This window comes from Humulus lupulus, chromosome 1, assembly GCF_963169125.1.
Source record: "Humulus lupulus chromosome 1, drHumLupu1.1, whole genome shotgun sequence".
In the NCBI taxonomy this organism is placed as follows: Eukaryota; Viridiplantae; Streptophyta; class Magnoliopsida; order Rosales; family Cannabaceae; genus Humulus; species Humulus lupulus.
The window spans coordinates 56328904-56348980 of record NC_084793.1 but is presented as its reverse complement, the minus strand read 5'-3'; the positions used below and the strand labels follow the sequence as shown (position 1 = coordinate 56348980).

At 37.0% G+C, this 20077-nt stretch overlaps 1 protein-coding gene across 1 annotated transcript; it reads right to left on the bottom strand.

Annotated features, from left to right (window-relative positions):
• Positions 1-11099: 11099 nt before the first annotated feature.
• Positions 11100-17690, bottom strand: LOC133792770 (ornithine aminotransferase, mitochondrial-like; the record flags this gene model as incomplete). The annotated part of the gene is made up of 6 exons (XM_062230714.1): positions 11100-11389; positions 12683-14001; positions 16741-16838; positions 16951-17103; positions 17303-17358; positions 17594-17690. Coding segments are annotated over 5 exons (474 nt in total), but the record flags the coding sequence as incomplete, so codon positions are not given.
• Between the last annotated feature and the right edge of the window lie 2387 nt (positions 17691-20077).

The following is a 20077-nucleotide window of genomic DNA, read 5'->3' as shown; positions in this document are numbered from 1 at the left end:
AGTCACAGCCCTCGAGGAGGTGGGCTACAGGAGTGACCATCAGGGAACCTTCCAGCACTCTACGAGCTGCTGCAGTTCCGACTCCACACGGGAAGGGCAAGCAGAAACTTCCAGCACACCCCAAACCCATACTCGAGTCGTCTGATGAGAACGGTACTAACTTCTCACTCGAAGACAGTTTGCCCATTCCCTGTCATTTATTCGATGAGGATGACAACTTTAAATATGTGACTAGTTTAAATTCAGACTTCTTCAAGGTAGAGAGTGAGTGCAGCAGTAGTACCATAAATAATGTATCGACCAGTAATAGTAGCTCGGGTATACTACTTAGAATTTTTCTTACTCTTATTTCCTTGCTTTAGTAAGTATCTCAATTGATATTGCCTGATCGTTTGTTTATATCATGCAGTCATGCCTTCCGATGATGCGTTTGACCTGTACAGCAAACCTAAACCAACTGCTCCTGCAAGCAGGTTGAAGGAAAGCAGGCAAAATCCTAGGGAAAGTAGTAGCGATCCCTCAAAGAAAAGGGCTCGGACTGAGGATCCTCCTGCACATGTTCCTTCCAAGGAAACTACTCCTCCTCCAGCGCCCATCGACCAGACTCCCCCATCAGCTCCCGTCGACCCGACTCCTCCACCATCTTCCGTCGACCAGACTCCTGATCAGTCGGGAAATACTCAAGGAGAGGCTATCATGAACATAGCCTTCAACTCAGCCAACGACAAGCTGGAGAAGCTATCAAGGCATCGACCCAGTCGAGAAGCCATCAGCAACACTGGCTCCATGAAGGTCGATCAAATCCTCAGTCGTGGGCTGAACGAAGTAATCAGTGTAAGTTTCCATTTTTTGTTGTACTTTACTTTTTATCTTGTCCTTTTATTTTTGCTAACAGATTTATTTTTTCTCTGATCGCAGGGAGTTCTAACCTTGAGTACTGGCTGGCGTTGCTCGGAGGCGATGGCTGCTGAATGTGTCAAAGAGGCTAAAGCTGTCGAGGAGAGATGTGGTGAGCAGCTCAAAGAGGCCAAGGCCAAACACGCCGAGCATCTCAAGTTGGTCGAGGAGAAAAATGCCGAACAGATAAGAGCTGCAGAGAAGAAGATCGCCAAGCTGGTCGGGGAGCTGAAGCAGCATAAGGAGGCCTTGGCCAAAGTTACTGAATCCAAAGAAAGGTACAAGGAGTCTTCAGTGTTGAACTATGAGGAGGCCTTCAAACTCCAAGATGAACTAGTGATCAGCAGGAAAGAGACTGCTGAGCTGGAGGAGCGAGTCAAATTGCTCAAAGAGACTAACACCAGTGACTTGGAGAGGTTCAGGGGAGCAACCTTTAACTACTTTTATATGTTCTGGAAAACAACCGTGAGACGAACTTTGATTATTTACCAGATCGTATGAAGCAGGATGAGCTGGAAAAATGTGTTGCTCGCCTTGAAGAGGAGGAGAAAGTTCAAGGATCCCCCAAGATCTCTTTGGCCACTGGAATTGAAGGCATGGACGAGGATGCTGATACCGCAGTCGACCAACAGCCTTAGCAAGAACCTCCATCTGCTCCTGCTGCTTCATAATTTTACTTTTTTTTTTAATTTTAATTTGTAACTAGGACACATGAACCACGATTCATGATGTCAAGGAAATATTTTGCTACGTAGGAAGCTTTCCTTTTAATTAATAATTAGATTCGAGCAGAAACTGCTCGCGGTGTAAAACATTTTGCCTTTGACATTATAATATTTGCACTTTCTTATAACATATGTTCGCATGACCGAGCTTAGCATAGTAATTTGACTTGATTTGAAAAAAATTAAACAAAATTTTGAAAAATACTCTAAGTACCGTAGTATGCTTTCCCTTATTTTTCTCGTGTGTTTACATATACTTGTTGATATGTTTTGCTTGCTTAGTACCTTATATGCCCCCAAGTGATTGAGGAGCTTAAGGTCCTCGGTCACTTGCCAAGACCAAGACCTGATCGAACATTACTGGTCATAAAAATACTTATAAAAAGTAAAGATATAGCAAAACAACACACGTAATGAGCAAATACTTGTAATAAATACAATAATTGGCAAGAATAACTGGTTGTGCACAGTTCCTTTTATTTCTCGTAATAAATGGACAATCGTGTTTGTACAAGAGATCAAAAAATTGATCTCACACTTATAAGCGACTAGTCATACAACTGACTAACCCTTGTTCATAAACTTGTGAAAAGTGAAATTAATACAGGCCAATTCTTTAAAAAGAACTATTTATTGATAATACTTGCGCAGGTGTTATCCATTCCAATAGCGAGGAATGAGATCTCCATTTGAGTGAGCAAGTTTATAGGTGCCTGGTTGGAGGACTTCTTTAATTTGATACGAACCTTCCTAGTTGGGTCCAAGCACTCCAGCAACTTGATTGCGGGTGTTAAGAAAAACTCTTCTAAGTACCAAATCTCGCACGTTAAATTTTCTTTCGCATGCTTTAAAGTTGAAATATCGAGCGACCTTTTGCTGGTAAGCTGCTACTCGGAGTTGAGCTTGCTCGCACCTTTCATCGACCAAATCCAAAGATTCCGTCAATAACTGACTATTAATACTTTGATCGTATGCCAACCTTCGGTGCGATGGTGGATCTAATTCGACAGGAAACATGGCTTCATGTCCATAGGCCAAGGAAAATGGAGTATGGCCTGTTGCTTTTCGATGAAACATTCTATAAGACCAAAGGACTTTTGGTAGCTGCTCTGGCCATGTCTTCTTCGCTTCTTCAGGCCTTTTCTTCAAGGTACCCTTCAGTGTTTTGTTGACAGCTTCAACTTGTCTGTTTGCCTGCAGATGAGCTACTGAAGAGAAATTCTTGATAATCCCATGCTTTCACAAAAATATGTGAACAGATCGCTATCAAATTGTGTGCCGTAATCTGAAATAATCTTTCTTGGCAACCCATAGCGACATACGATGTTCTTGACTACAAAATCTAGCACCTTCTTGGTCGTTATTGTTGCAAGTTCCTCAGCTTCGGCCCACTTTGTAAAGTAGTCAACAACAACTACAACATACTTGACGTTGCCTTTTCCCGTGGGTAAAGACTCAATCAAATCTATTCCCCACACTGTGAATGGCCACGAGCTTTACATCTGTTTTAGCTCATTAGGGGCTGCTCACGGTTTCTTGGAGAACCTTTGACACTTGTCACACTTCCGAACAAAATCCACAGAGTCTTTATTCATCGTTGCCCAGAAGTATCCTTGCCTTATGATCTTTTTTGATAAACTCTGCCCCTTAGCATGATCTCCACAGAAACCTTCATGTACTTCTCGCATTAATTCTTTGGCCTTTTCCTTTGAAACACATCTTAAAAGTGGCATTGAGTACCCTCTCCTATAAAAAATTCTGTCGACCAGGATGAACCGAGCCGACTGTCTCTGGAGGGTTCTTTCTTTGTTTCTGTCCGCCGGCAGCACTCCATGTTCTAAGTATTCAATGAAAGGCGTCATCCATGTGTCTGTTGCTTGGATTACCAGGGAAGACTCTTCTGCTTGAATGCTCAGTATAGACAAATGTTCAACAGGTACAATATTCAAGGTGTCAGCATCCTTCGCGCTTGCTAACTTGGCCAAAGCATCAGTGTTTGAGTTCTGTTCGCGAGGTACTTGCTGGAGAGTATATTTTTCGAATTGTGCCAATAAGTCCTTTGCTTTGTTCAAATAAGCAACCATCTTCAGACCCTGGGCTTGATATTCTCCCATAATTTGATTAACCACTAACTGGGAGTCACTGTAGACTTCGAGTGACTTTATATCCATGTCCTTGGCTAATCTTGATCCTACGAGTAGAGCTTCGTATTCGGTTTCGTATTCGGCTTCGTTATTGGACGCTGTGAAGTCGAATCTGATTGCAGAGTGGAATCGATGTCCTTCAGGCATGACTGTAGAGTCCAAGAACTTTACTTAGCTAGTTAGATAGTATTATTATAGTATTTATAGTATTATCTTTATAGCTGTGGATTTTTGGTTCAGACAGGGACTTATTTGGACACTCATAGTAGTACTTGTAGATTTTCTAAGTTTAACCTATAGTTTAAGAATATTAATGTTAACCTAAGGTTTGATTAATATGACTGATATTAAGGATAAAATTTATTATACTATAAGGTTTAGATAAGAACCAATAGGATTTTAAGCACATGTTATGTATGGGTGATTAAAGATTAAGTATTTTGAGGATTAAATTTAATAAGGGTAAAGTTTGAATGCTCTAAGGTCAGTCATCAGCTTTGAATACGTTTGAGGGCTTAGTCAAGGCTGTTTACTCAATTTGAATTAAGCTAAAAATGTGTAATTTCGTGTTTAAATAATCAGCGAATGCCGATATATCGCAGAACGTAGATACGGAAAACACGAAACGATGCTCGTTTGCCTCGGGCATAATGGTCCAGGCGATATATCGTCTATAGGGGGCGATATATCGCCTCCTTCAGCTTATTTTGAAATTTTTTGAAATCATTTTCTATTCAGCCCTTCAACCTCTTGATAAGTCCAGCACCTTTTTGAACGAGTCTTCAGCCTCTGCTGAACAACAATTCAAATTATTTTCACCTAAAAAGCCATTATTTTTATTCAAGTAAAATTAAGATCCTTTCATTCCTAAACTCTATAAATAGGACCTAGTACCCGTCCATTATTCATCTTTTGCTCTAAGTTCAGAGGCTGCAAGTTGCTAGGTGAGTGTGAGAGTGTAAACATTTGGGTGGGGAAATCATAAGCTTGATCATCGTAAGCTTATCAAACACTTGGGAAAGTAAGGATTTATAGTATTTCGGTTCGAGGTTTAGATTGGTCTTACAAGTCTTCAAGGTAACCCAAACTCTAGTTCGTTTCTGTACTTTTTCTTCAAAAGTTCTCATAGTCTTCTACTTATTCTAACCTTATTCTTATTTTGGTTAGGAAATCTAAGAACTCGCACATAAGTTTTTGGTAAGTATTTTCTCAATGATTTAGTCCTTCCATTCCTTCCATTTCTCTTCTTCACTATACTCACTCTTTTTCAAATGGTTCTTAGGAGTGTTCCAAAGTCCCACCTCTGTCCTCTTATCCCGGTATTTTGGTAAGGAAAATAGGATAGAATTCATATGCTATATGTTTTATATGTGTTATCTTATGTTTTTATGTTATGAAATGTGTTATGATATGTATGTATGTAGGCTTGGGCATATGACCCATATGACTAACAAGCCCCAAACAGATTATGGGCATATGACCTACTTAGCTAGTAGGACCCCACTAATCTAATGGGCACATGACTTGTTTAGTCTATGGGACCCCAAGTAATAATGGCCATTATAGTATGTGTATGATATAAGTGTTATGATATGTTTTTATGTTTCATATGAAATTTATGTATATGAACTATGTGGTAGATTTTCCTTGCTGGGCATTAGGCTCATTCCTTTTTGTTTATATGTGCAGGAAAATAGCTATAGTGGCGGGAAAGATTCGTGGATGCTTGGGAGAATGTGTATCGGTGATGAATGGATTCAAGGAGTCGAGAGTTCGATTTCGAGGATGTAGTCTTTTATTTATGGTTTATGTGTAATTTTTCCGCACCTATTTATGTAATTTCTTTTCATTTCAATTAAGATATGTTTCCTTTTTAAAATAATGGGATCCCATATCCTGCTTTGAGTTATGTAAGTTTTAACATTGGTTTTTACAAGATTTTAATAAAGTATGATCTTTTTCACTTGTAAGTTCTATTAAAGATTAAGGTCTATTTATAGTTTTCGTTAATGGTCCAAAGTCTAGAGTAGTTGGGGCATTACAATGACTAATATTAAACCTGCTCCAGCATTGTGCTCGTTGGAAGAGCCATCTACAAACAACTTCCAGGAAGGAATTTGGCTTTGTAATTCAAGCTCTTTTATCGGCTCGGTATCCTAGAGCCTAGTAAATTTTGCGACGAAATCTGCTAGACCCTGTCCCTTCACAGCTGCTCGTGGCGAATAAGAAATATCGAACTGTCCAAGTTCAACTGCCAATTTTAACAATCATTCAGCGACTTCTGGTTTTTACAGAACTTGCTGTAGTGGCTGGTCGGTGAGTACTACGATGGGGTGAGCTTGGAAGTATGGTCGAAACTTTCTGGAGGCTAAAATCAAGCAATAGGCTAATTTCTCAATGGGAAGATATCGCAATTAGCATACTCGGTGACTGCTAGATAGATGAACAAAGTTTCTTTTTTGACCGGTTTGGATAAAATCTGTGGTTGTGACATACGAGACTTTAGAGCCTGGAAAGCCTGCTCGCACACTTCTGTCCACTGAAATTTCTTGTTTCCCCTAAGTAGATTAAAAAATGGAATGCACTTGTCTGTTGACTTAGAAATGAATCTACTTAAAAAGGCAATCCTCTCGGTTAGACTTTGAACATCTTTAATTTTCGCTAGCGAATCCATCTCGATCAGGGCCTTGATCTTTTCAGGATTAGCTTCGATACCTCGCGAGTTCACTATGAATCCCAAAAATTTCCCCGATCCAACTCCTAAGGAACACTTAAGGGGATTCAACTTCATCTGATATTTGTTCAAGATGTTGAATCACTCTTGCAGGTACTCAATGTGTTCCTCTGCCTTCTTCAACTTAACCAACATGTCATCAACATATACTTCCATGTTAACACCGATCAGCTCTTTGAACATGTGATTGACTAGTCGTTGGTAAGTCGCACCAGCATTTTTCAAACCGAAAGGCATTACTTTGTAATAGTAAAGCCCTGTATCAGTTCAAAAGCTAGTGTGATCCTCATCAGGTGGGTGCATACTGATTTGGTTATATCCAGAGTAGGCATCCATGAATGATAGGATCTCATACCCAGAAGTTGCATTGACCAGCTGGTCGATCCTTGGGAGTGGGAAACAATCCTTTGGGCAGGCTTTATTGAGGTCTGTGAAATCCATGCACGTCCTCCACTTTCCATTTGGCTTGGGAACCAGCACGGGATTAGAGACCCAAGATGGATAAAACGCTACCCTGATGAATTCGTTCTCCTTTAGATTCTCGACTTCTTCTTTTAACACTTTTGATCTATCTTTGTCGAGCAGCCTCCTCTTTTGCTGTACTGGTGGGTAACTTTTGTCTACGTTTATGACATGGCTGATAATTGCTGGGTCAATCTGAACCATATCCTTATGCGACCAGGCAAACACTTCCTGGTTCTCCTTTAAAAATTCCACCAGTTTTAGCTTTGTTGTTGTCTCTAAGTTTTGACCGACTTTCACAACCCTGGTCGGATCTGCCTCATCAAGTTGGACCTCCTCAAGGTCCTCAACCGGACCTACATCTTCTTCAAAATCCCCAAAGCGAGGATCTAAATCTCTATCCTCACTTTGGGCAACACCCTATTTGGTGACCTGCTCACCTGATTGGGCTTGTACCTCATTGGCCAATAGCAACCCTTTCTTGGCTCTTTATCTTGATCCACCCCTTTTTGCCTTGGTAATTGAGGAATTATAGCATTCTTGTGCTTCTCGTTAGTTTCCCAACACGCATCCTACCTCTGCGTCGGTTGGAAACTTCATAGCTAGGTGCCAGATCGAGGTCACGACTCGTAGGTTGACTAGAATAGGCCTTCCAATCACAACATTATATGCAGAAGGAAAATCAACTACTATAAAAGTAGTGAGTAATGTCCTGTTCGTAGGTGCAGTTGTTGCTGTGACTGGAAGCCTAATCGACCCCGCTGGTGCGACCCCTTCGCCAGAAAAACCATAAATGGTTTGGTTGTATGGCTCCAAATCACTCACTGACAACTTCATCCTCTCTAGCGAAGACTTGTATAGAATGTTTACTGAGCTCCCTGTATCCACCAACATCCCCTTAACCATCATATTGGCAATCTGGACGTCCACGATCAGAGGGTCTGAATGGGGAAACTGGACATGCTGAGTGTTAAGCTCAGAGAAGGTGATCAGTTCTTCCTCTGTTCAAGCTTTTTTGGGAGTTCTCTTTTCTACGTTCAACATTTCAATATCTTGGTCGTGCCGTAAGGTTCGAGTGTATCGTTCCCTTATTTTCCCACTATCTCCTACCAGGTGTGGGCCACCACAGATGGTCAGCAATGTACCTGCCACTGGGGCTGGCTGTATAGGGGGCGAGCATTGGCGTACAAGTGCCTGCTCGTTGCCTCCTTGAGCCTCTCATTGGGAACCTCCTGTGGCTCATACATATCTTCCCAAGTGTCCTTGCCTGATAAGGAACTCAATCTCATCTTTAAGCTGGTTGCACTCGTTGGTGTCATGACCATAGTCGTTGTGAAAATGACAAAACTTGGTTGTATCCCTCTTGGAGATATCTTTCCTAATCGGGGTTGGTCACTTGAAAGGAACAGTGGTGCTAGTAGCCTGGTACACTTCTGCTCTGCTTTCGACTAGGGTCGTGTAATTGGTGAACCTCAGCTTGTATCTGTTACTTTTAAGGCACTTATTCTCAGACGTTGATGGCTCGTGGTTCGTCCTTTTCCCTCCGTTTTCCCATTGCCATTGGGTTTCCCAGACCCACTAGAGGCTTTGGTGGGATCTTCTTTCAGCCTCTGGTCGCTTGCAGGCGCCTTCCTTTCGTTGGTAATGGCCTCTTCAAGTTTGATGTACCGGTCTGCTCGGTCTAGAAATTCTTGGGTGCTCTTTACCCCATTCTTCCTTAAACTATTCTAGAGGGATGAATGGCGCCGTACTCCAGCAGTAAGTGCCATCATCTTCCCCTCATCACCATCTGTCTTAGCCCCAGCAGTGGCTCGCATAAAATGCTGGACATACTCCTTCAAGGATTCATCCTCCTTCTGGTGTATCTCGACTAGTTGGTTGGCATTGGTTGGATGTAATTGACCAGCGCAAAACTTCCCGTAAAACTCATTCACAAACATTTCCCAAGACACTATGCTACCAGGAGGGAATTTGAAAAACCACTCCTGAGAAGTATCGGATAAGGTGGCCGGAAAGATTTTGCATCGAGCGTCATCTGACACCTTTTGGATGTCCATTTGTATCTCGAATTTATTCTCATGAGATACTGGGTCTCCAAATCCATTGAAGTTGGGTAAGACCAGCATCTTAAATCTTCTGGGGGTTTTGGCCATTGCTATTCTTTGTATGAACGAAGTGCCTCTTCTTCGATCATACTCAATATGGGATGTTCGACTCCCTACTAACTACTGGACGATCTGATTCAGCACATCAAGCTGGGCCTGTACAACATTTGGTACTATTGGGGCGACCGGTGCTGGAGGGGCATACACGTCGTGTCTTTCTCGTCTATCATTGAGAACATCCCTCAAATCCTCATCCTTACGCCTTTACTCACTAGCGCCCAGTCGATCAAAGACGTAAGGTTGCCTAGGCTGCCCCCCAGGGTTCTGGCTCGTTGGTCGGTTTTCTCTTGGTGGGGGGTTCCGCTCTTCACCCCTATCTCCTTGCCTTCAACCAGCATTTCCCCTACCGGAATCTGCCTCATTGTAGTCATGGCCATCCCTAAAGTGTGACCGACTATGGTGCAACCTGGTGATCGCACTGTTTCCCCCTCCCCTCGATGGCATGTCTCGACTGTTAGGTGGAGGCCTGCGTTGGTCGGTAGATCCCCGGGTATTATTATGTCGTGGGGGGCCCTTGACTGCAGAGCCTGATTCAACTGTCCTTCTGCTCACAGAAGGACGTTGTCCCCTGTTCGGTTCCTCAGCAGGATGGCTCCTAGGGCTTCGGGGAGGCTGCTCAGCCCTATTCTACCTTTGCTGCTGGGGATTGCCTCGACCAGTGCGAGAAGGAGGCTGTTGCTCAGGATCTTGAAACGGAATATCATGTTGAGTAGTAGGAGGTTGCTCCGGCCTATGAGGGCTTGCCGGTTGAGGCGGAATGTGGTGTTGTTATGGATGACCTGAATATGGATCTTGTTGTGGTGGCGCATTGGATGGCTGATCTGGTGGGGAGGCTGGTGCAGGTTGTCCTCAGGCCAACTGAATGGCTGCTTCCAGGGAGGCGGTGGCATCCCTCTGTCGGTGATCCATGTCAGCCTACCTCTCATTTAGTTCCTGGCGTTGCCTATCAATTTCTCTCTGCTGCAACGCCATCGTTTCAGCCACATTTTCCTGATTAGCCCTCATATTGGCTAACTGTTCCTGCAACACAATCAGTGTTGTTCTCAAGGTCTCAGAATCAATTTCCTCATCTTCGAAATCTATTTGTGGCTCACCCTCAGCCACATTTTGCGGAGGAGGCTGGATTGGTGTAGTACTGGAGGTTTGTCCAGTCTTTCTAGCCGTTTTCGCCATTTGATATTTTTTGGATGTCTTGAGTTTCGCTCTCAATGAAAGCACCAAAATGTTGACCCTCGAATTGGTCAACGACAGGGAGTCGAATAAACGATAGAATTGAGATGAAATCAAGACGAAAGGATAAACGACATAGAAAGATTTATAGTGGTTCGGCCCCAATAGAATGGTAATGACCTACGTCCACTTGGTGTTATTCACTACAAGAAAAAATGCTTTTAATAACACCAAAAATGTGTTATCAAAACATACCATAACACTTTTTGATGTGTTAAGACCGACTATGTTATCGTAGGTCAGGGTACTTTACATAACACTTTATCATTGTTATACTGATGTGTTATTATACTGTCAACGATAACACACTTTCTGTGTTATTTTAATAAATAGATAAGTGTTTAATTATATTATTTATAGTCGATTATATAACACATTTCAATACTTATAAATTTGTGTTATACCACACTTTAGTATAACACATTTTTTGTGTTATACTACACTTTAATATAACACATTTTTTGTGTTATATAATGAAGTTTGCGTAACAAAATTCTTTACTTATAAAAAGTGTTATTGTAATAGATATTATAACACATTTTTCGTATTATTTTAATATTTAGATAAGTTTAAATTCTCATTATATATATTTATTTATATAACACTAATTTATTCTATTATATTTTTATTTTTTATTTATATAATTAAAATTAACTTTCTAATATATACTAGCATCATCAAATGAACTTGATTTTCAAATAACAAAAAGTAAAAACATTCAACATTGTATTAACAATCCACAAATTAGTTTAAAACATTCAACACTGTCATCAATAACAAAATGTTCTTTAAGTATTCAAGTAGTCTTAAATATTAAATATATTGAAAAGTTACTACTTTCAACACAAAATATTGAAGAGTTTAATTTTTTACATAATAACACGTCAAAATTTGAGTAGTTGCACACTCCTACAGTACTATTTGATAAGAAAAAAACATGCAATTGAAGTTGCTTCATTGTACCAGCCACAATGATCTGATCTTCACTTCCAATTCTAACAAAACCAACACACTCCGTGTCTTCATTGCAGACTGCAACGCAACATAATACAACAACATTCAATGTTAAATTGATAAACTAAGTCTGATTTAGTTCTTTGAAATTCAAAGTTAAGACATGAGTGAGTCATAGAGTAAAGAGCAGGTTAATTGCTAAGGCAATTGCTGATACGCAATTGCTAAACCAGCTGTAACATACACAACACAAAGTTCATACACACAAAGAAGAGCAACAGCTAAAAGTAAAAGAATAGCAACATCTCTTGTAGAAATAAAATTCAGTGAAATGTGAGTGAAACTTTCTGAAGTCAGGTGGCCAGACATAAAAATAATATAATTCATCGAAAGCTTCATCACAATAATGTAACAGAGGTTTAACAGGGCCAATTAACCATTTAATATAATTTCCACCTGAATGGACAAGACACTATTAACACTATCACATTGATTAACCTTCATAGAGCATATCTCATTATTTAGTAATAATACCTCATATTATAACATTTCTCTACACTTTTCCTCCAGAAGACCAACAGAGAACATTTTCCCTGCTTACATATTGTACTCACACTGCTTACTTTTTAAGAGTGATGCATTTCTAGATATTTTTAATCACTCAAAAGAAGTGGTATAAGCATAAAATAGGTCCCCTCAGTACTAGTAAATGCTCTAAATGAGCTTTAAAAGCCTTTTAAACTCTGTACAAAGAAAGCAGAACCAAAGTCAAAATCAAACTAAGAATAATCAAAAGCTAGATACTAAAAATCAAACACAAAATAGGACAAAAAATCTTTCAGATCAAACCACTATATTCACACAAACATATAGAAAAACATAAACAAAATAAAAGAGAGAATTGGTAACTAACAACTAGTTGGGCATAACTGTGATTAAATTAGCTTTTAGCCAACTAGTACAAGCCATCCCTTAGGTGCCTAAACTCACAACCAGTTAAGTCTATCAATCTCACAGTGTCTATACATGCAATTTTTGCCATGAAATACTCCCAAACAGACGAGACAACAACAAGCTAATAACAATATACATACCAAATGTGTCATTAAATAGAAATTCTTATTTCTTCAAAGTAATCAGACTATAGACAATCAATCTCATTTTCTCAAATTGAAAATGAGAAAATGAGCTGGGCATAACTATGATTAAATTATCTCTCTCAAATCTCATTTTCTCTTTGTATTATCTCAATCAGAAACAAATATATGTGTATAAATATATATTGATTAAATTCAAAATACTTTCTCGATATTAATTTCAAATCTGAAAGGAAAAAAAACTACACAAGAGACTAACTACTTCATGAGTTACCTGGGTCTTGCTTTAGCTATGAGAGAGAGAGAGAGTTGATTTCAGAGCAGCCGTGATGGAGAGAGTTGATAGACTCTGTGAGAGAGAGAGAGAGAGAGAGCGCAAAATATTTTCTCTACTTTTGTACATTCAACAATTATACAAAAACAGAGGAGCAACTAATATGAATGTTTCATGATGTTAGTTGATTATATATGAAAATATTTCTATCAAGATAGGATATACATAAAAGAAATGACCAAGAGACTGCCTGGCCAAGTAAATGTTAAGAATCCAGTACTCAAGACTATGAATCTGACATTTTTGACTACTTATTTCATCAACAAGTATAGTGATTTAACTTATAAGAAGAAATGGGTTTGCAAAAATTAGACAAGTCTAGCATGAAATCTCAAAAATATTTCATAAGGTCGTACATTCAGATAAGATCTACTTAATCTTGTGGTGAGCTCTATATTTAAGTGTACACATCTAAGACTAATTCAATAAAACAAGCAATAACTTTAGACAACACAAATCAACTTAATCGAAAAAGTAAGAGGAACCAGAAAATTGATAGTACCACCAATTATCATGTCTCTAGTTGCAACCACCATAAATGGGCATTAGCCGGAGGCCATCTAACTAATAGCTATTAACAAAAAGTATTGTTTAAATGACCTCCAGCATGTATAATTATTAATTAGAACATATTAAATATGGTGAAATAGAAGCATGTATAATTGGAAAATATTAAATTTGGTGAAAATAAGTGATTAATGAAGACACTAGACTAGCATAATCAAACCTTCTCTTGATTTCCAATTGTAGAATTTGTCAAATAAAATATTTATTAGAAAATAGAATAAATTAATCAAGTGTATCAGAATTTTATTTACAGTAACAAAATTCTATTTACACGCATATATATAGAGAATAACAAGAATTACAAATCATTGCTCCCAACACTCCTTAGTACATAATTTAATGAGTTTATAGTCTTCTTTTTAACGTGCCTCAGGAGACCAAACAACACAACAAAAAAGTATTGAAATAAGAATAAGCACCACTTAAGTAGAAAGAAAAAAAAAACAGCTAAGAAAAGTACCAAGTCACACATTTGAAAATATTTATAATGTTTTTGTTTCTTCTTTTCCTTGTACATATATAAATTAAAGCTAAAAAAGACTTATATGCATAGGAGACTCAAAAATATTGAAATAGCTAGAAAAATTACCAATGGGTCATCTCTTTTCCTTTAAGAACTTTTCTAGAGTGTCTCAATCTCAGATTGTAGCCAAAGCAAAAACTTTAAGCTAGTGCCATCTCTTCTCAAAAACCTGAAACAAGGGAATCATGAAAGTATGAAAAATTAATGAATCATAACTACTATATGTGAAAAAATAGATACCTAATGTTACAGATGCAAACAGAACAAGTTCTAGCAATAGTTCTACATGATATGCAACTAGAACAATATCAGAGAACCATGAATAGTATTAAAGAAATACAAAAGCCATCCAAAATATTAATGTTCTTACTTAATTAATGTTTATTTTTGATAGTCATGGTTAGTGTTGTTTAATGATCTTGGTTCAACTCTTCATAACATAGTACACAGCGAGCTCGCTGAGAATAGTACACAGTGGACACTTGGCCCAAATTATCTTGGGCCACTAGCCCAACTCAAGCACAAAATTTGAGAATATTAAATTTAAGAAACAAGCCATAAAATGAAATGAAAAAGCTAAAAATAAAGTATTTAAGCATGATGAATATAGTGTTTGCAGCAAGAGAATTCAAGGAAAAGCTACTTAAATATTTTATCTCATGAATCTTGACTATCTTTGCTACGGATGTGTGACTAGCATGGATAGAAAGAATAAAAACAAACCCTTCCAGTGGATTCGGCTGGGGAGGGTGGTATGCCAAGCAAATCAGTCATGAGATCCAATTAGTGTATCACATTTTCCCAACAAAACAGTGGTTTTCCTGTAAGCATTTCAACAAATACATCCTATGCTCCAAATATCTATTGCATGAGTGTACTGAAGACAAAAAGTAGAGGTCTTAGACTCTTAGTATTAGAAAAAAGTACTAAGCAACCATACACTTGATATTTTTTTTTTAAATCTGAACACTGAAAAATGATTTTCATTATGAACAATCATTATTAAAGACAATAATCAGAAAACAAACCAGCAAAGTAAAAAAACAGCAAGCAAACAAATTATGTAGTTTGAGAGCATAGCATTAACTAAAATAATTGTACAACCTGAAAACCAAACATGTACTAGATCAGAAAACAGGACAACCCTCCATAACAACCTGGAAATGTTGAAGGGATGGCCAGTTGAGTCAAAAGTATGGGAAGAAATGATTGGGAACTTCTTGGCTTCATACCAATTAGACCGATAAGCAATGGGATTAACTACATAAACAAACAAGAAGAAGCCTACTAAGATGTTAATGATATCAAATCCTGGTGTGGCTAAAAGACTGCCAAGAAACCCTGCAACTGTGGACCAATCAAGGCCAAATGAGCATGGTCCATAATCCAACAATAATTTCCAGTTGAAAAATTGATAAATTCACTCTTGTAAATTATTGGTCTTATGTAAATTATTATAAATTCACTCTTTATCAACATAACTCAAGAAAAATTAAAATTTAACCATGTCATGCTGTTGAAAACATCTTCTCCAATATAAAATATCATCCAACAATGCCTACATGAATGCAAGCATCATCTTAAGTCTAGCCATTCAGAAAGGAAAGTAGATTATAGCATGGTGTTGTGTCTATCAAGAAATCAAAATGATCTATTTTTATTGCCTAAACCGATTAAAGTTCCAATTGCAGCTTTTAAAGAAAAAATAAAAAAGAACACAACTTCCGATGACACGCATTATATGCAAGTACCAAAAGACTTTGGAGGAAAACAGGATATCAAACCTTATGATCTGTCATTGTGAAAAAATAAATAATAAGGAACTAATTGCTACTATTTATAGAACTTGAGGACTTGATAGCTTTTTTTTAAGGGCTGAATTGTCAAACATTAAGAAACTCATTATGCATTTAGAGTGATTAAGCAAAGTTTGCCAAAAAGAAACAAAAACAGATGCAGTGTCATCTGTTCTTGGCTGCTTTAACAATAGTACTAAAACATTATGCACCACACAAACAAATAATCATAGCAGAGAATAGTGATTATTAATAGGGTCCTATTGAATATATTTCAGTTAACAGTTAAAAGAGCAAAGAAAATGATGTTGTGGTGGATATGAAAACTGAGAATAATATGAAGAAAAATATATTCTTCAATGCTTGAAGCTTTGAACTATGAACTTATAATGTCTCTTGTGTGGTGTTTCTTGAATATGTGAGTTAAAATGAGAATTCATAACCAAACGAAATCTGAGAAGACAACTAATTGAACTAAATAAAGAAAAAGAGCAAAAATTCTAAAACAAATTGACCTCAGTAAACACTGGTATATATATGAAAAATTAAAGCAAGGTGAGCTCTTGCTTGGTAAGTGTCAATTGGAAAGAAAAGAAAATATAAAGACGGCCTATTATGAAAAGCAAATTGGAAAAATAAGAAAGAAAGAAATACTGAATGGTATGACATGCAATTCAAGAAACAGAATCATCATTTTTTTAGACACAAATTCATTATTTGTCACCTAAAAAAAGGCACCAATCCAACAAGGGTTTTAAAAGAAAACAGGAGCAAAATATTTTCAATGAGTAGTAACAACCTGTGATGCTAAACATAATTTCCCGGTATGTTGTGCGAACAATACGTATAGAGTCTATAGACCTTGTTCATACTACTTACACTTTTTCATAAACATTTTTTGGTGGTGATATGGTTCTCTCTCTATTAACATCTTATAAAATACATTGAGGCAAAGTCACAACTGATATTTATTTTTGGTTTTAGGAGCCATAAATGTGCATTAGCTAGTAATGATTAGAATCAATATCAACAAGTTCCTGAATAATAAAGCCAATACTTAAATTGCTTTCTCTGAAATAAGATAGAGGTCGTGAACAGTTATAACTGCAAACCTTCCATGCTCTCCAGGCCGGATACAGAGCATCACATCTTTGTCTGCAAGAACTGCACTTACAGGGATCACTCCACCACCCAAGGCTTTTCCTAATATCTGGAAAGAACAAAAAAGAATAAATATAAACTTTCATTTAGTGAATGAACTTTAGCGACACTCTAATACATATAAATATCAGTAGAGTGTGAAAAAGAAAGTGATGGCTTACCACTACATTTGGGCGAACTTCTTCCCAATCACAAGCCAGCAATTTTCCCAATCTAGCTAAGCCAGATTGGATTTCATCAGCAATCATTAAAATATTGTATTTTGAGCAAAGCTCTCTTACAGATTTTAAATAACCATCGTGGGGAATAACAACCTACCAACCAACAAAAGATACAATTCTTCTCAGGTAGTTTAAAGTCGACAAATACTTAAAAATTCTATACCAAATGTGGGAGAGGCAAATCTAAGTAAATCATGCCTAACAAATGAACAAACTCATGAACGCTTGTACATGCTTTCTTTAGTTAATTAATTAAACTTAAGAAAAAAAAATATGTTTCACGAAAAGGTACCCCAGCTTCTCCTTGGATGGGTTCGAACAAAAATCCAGCTATCCGATCTCCATTTTCTGCACTTCACAACAGTCATAAGTTAAGAAATGAAATAAAATAAATTGACATTACAATGATCTCTCTATATGTGTGTCTGGCTTCAAATTTTTTCCCCTCTATCTCAAAATTCAAAATAACAATTGAAAGAGTTATAGTAACCAATTCAAAATGAGATATTTTACAATTATATAATAGAATACAGAAAAATAAACAAGCAGCTCAAATATGCAAGAAAGCTTAGAGAATCCAAACCTTTAAAAGCTTTTTCAAGGGCTACTAAATCACCAAAATCAACTTTGAGATGACCAGGCAACAAGGGTCCGTTAATTGTGGTGGGGAGGCTCTTCGTTCATCGTGGTGGGGAGACTCTCCGTTCATCGTGGATGGCGAATCAAGGTCAAACAGGCTAAAAAACCCATGGACGCTGGCGAGCTCATTTCGTCTCCTCCTATCACTTGAAAGCCCGATCCTTGGTTGGGCTTTGTTCGTCTTGGAGGCTTCTGCTCCCAGGGAAGAAATTGGCCTTAAACCCACGGCGGCGGTACAGACTTGGAGGCTTCTGCTCGCAGGGAAGAACGGCGACGAAGGCTCGCGGGGATGGAGTTTCGACAGTGTCTGGTCTTCCTGGTCCGGTGCTTGAACGACAGCGACAATCGGTGGGTATCCGTTCGGGGTTGGCAGAGAGCAAACGAAAGAGAAAGGGAGAAAGGGAGACGATCGGTTATGGAGAGAGAGAGAAAGAGATTTGGGGATTATATTTTTTTTATTTACTTATTTTATAAATAAAATTTGATTATATTTGGGACTGTGTGAAAATTTTTTTTTGGGGGGGGGGGGGCCGGGTTGGGGAAAAATTAGGCGCCAAATTAAGTCCCACATACACCTATACACTTATTTATCTATTATAATACTTTTCTAAAAGTGTTAAATTTTTGTGTTATGGAAATGGGTTTTTGTTGTAGTGATTATTGATGTAAAGTCCCAAGAACTGTGATCAATGAACTAAGGGTTCACGAGTTTCACAAGCTTCAGGATGAATACCAGTATGACAGATAAAAACACTCTGATTCTCTCTTAGGATTCTCGAGTCTAGGAAAAAAGTTCCAAAAGTCCCCACTCTTGAGCCATTTTCCTCTTATTTATAGGCTCAAGGAGGTTTACATGGGTCAATGAGCCTTAATTACATTTAATACATACATATCTAAATAATAATGGAGATTACAATTAATACGTAACTGTAAGAATACATATTTGAAGTAAATAAATGAAAAGATACGACCAGATTGGTCGCCTATAAATATGATATTTGATGAGCCAATGATCTTCTGGTCGATGGTCGAACAGATTATACTCACTTAAATTGTCACGTGTATTCCATGCGTAGGCCAATCCTGCCACGTCATCAGGTAGTTCGTTTTTAGGTAAACAAAAACCAAAATGATTATAAACACAAGCAAACTCGTAAAAACAAAACCTTAAATTTGAGCATTGAGAGGTTATCATCCTCAATTTCAAACTATGCATTGAGAGATTATGTCACTTATAGAGAAGTAAAATAGATGAAGTTAAAAATAAAATTTAATAAAAAGGAGAAGGAAATGTGGTGAGAAGTTGAGACTTTCTTTTTTTATTTGACCTGATTGTGCACTTTCCATTTTTAAAGAAATATTTTTTTATATTTAAATAATGTACAATTGTTACAACTTATTAAAAAGTGTAACCAATTAAATGTAGGGGTTTGTTCATAAATACATATTTTTTTATATTTTTTTTTTTACATTTTCACAATCCTTATTTTTTTTTTCAATTTCACTAACTCAAGTTTTTAAAAATACCATCTCAACTAGACATCAACTCTACAATAATACAATATTGAAAAAGTAACTTAAAATCAACTAGAGACAGCAACCTTACATCAATACAAGTTTGAAAAAACAATTGCAAATCAATTAGACATCAACTCATTTCATCAACCCAAAATAAACTAAAAAATAACAAAAAAAAAAACAACATCAAAAAACTTATCACTGCATTGTAAATGTGTCAAAAATAAACTAAAAATATATTTCAGAACAACCGAACATAAATCCAAAATCAACAATAAAATAACTAAAATTCAACTAGACATTTATCCACTGTAAACCGCTTCAAAAAAGCAACTACAAATCATATATACATCAATGCATAAATTAAAAAAAAATTAGTTTGTGAAGATTATCAAAAACACAAAGATTAATTTTTTTTCAAATATATATATATGTATATATATATATAGTACAAGCTATAAGTGCGGAAAATAAACTAAAAAATAACAAAGCAGCAACCTCAAAAAAAATTACTACCACCTTTAAAACATGTAAAAAATAAACTAAAAATGTGCTCCAAAATAACTAAACTAACACCCGAATACACTAATAAACTAAAAAAAAAACACTAAAAAGTCTCCCAAAATCAATTAGACATCAAATAATGCATAAAAACTGAAAATTAAAAAAATTCAAATAATACATCAGAATAACTACACATATACCTAAAATAAACTAAATAATAATTAACAATCAAGAACGAAAAAAAAAATTCTCATAATTAAATCAAACTTAAAAAAAAATTACTCATCATATACTTAATACACATTAACCTAACTACATATACCTAAAATAAACTAAAAAATAACTAAAAATCTACTCACACAACAAAAAAAAATTATCTAAATAAATATAAAGAATAACATAAAAA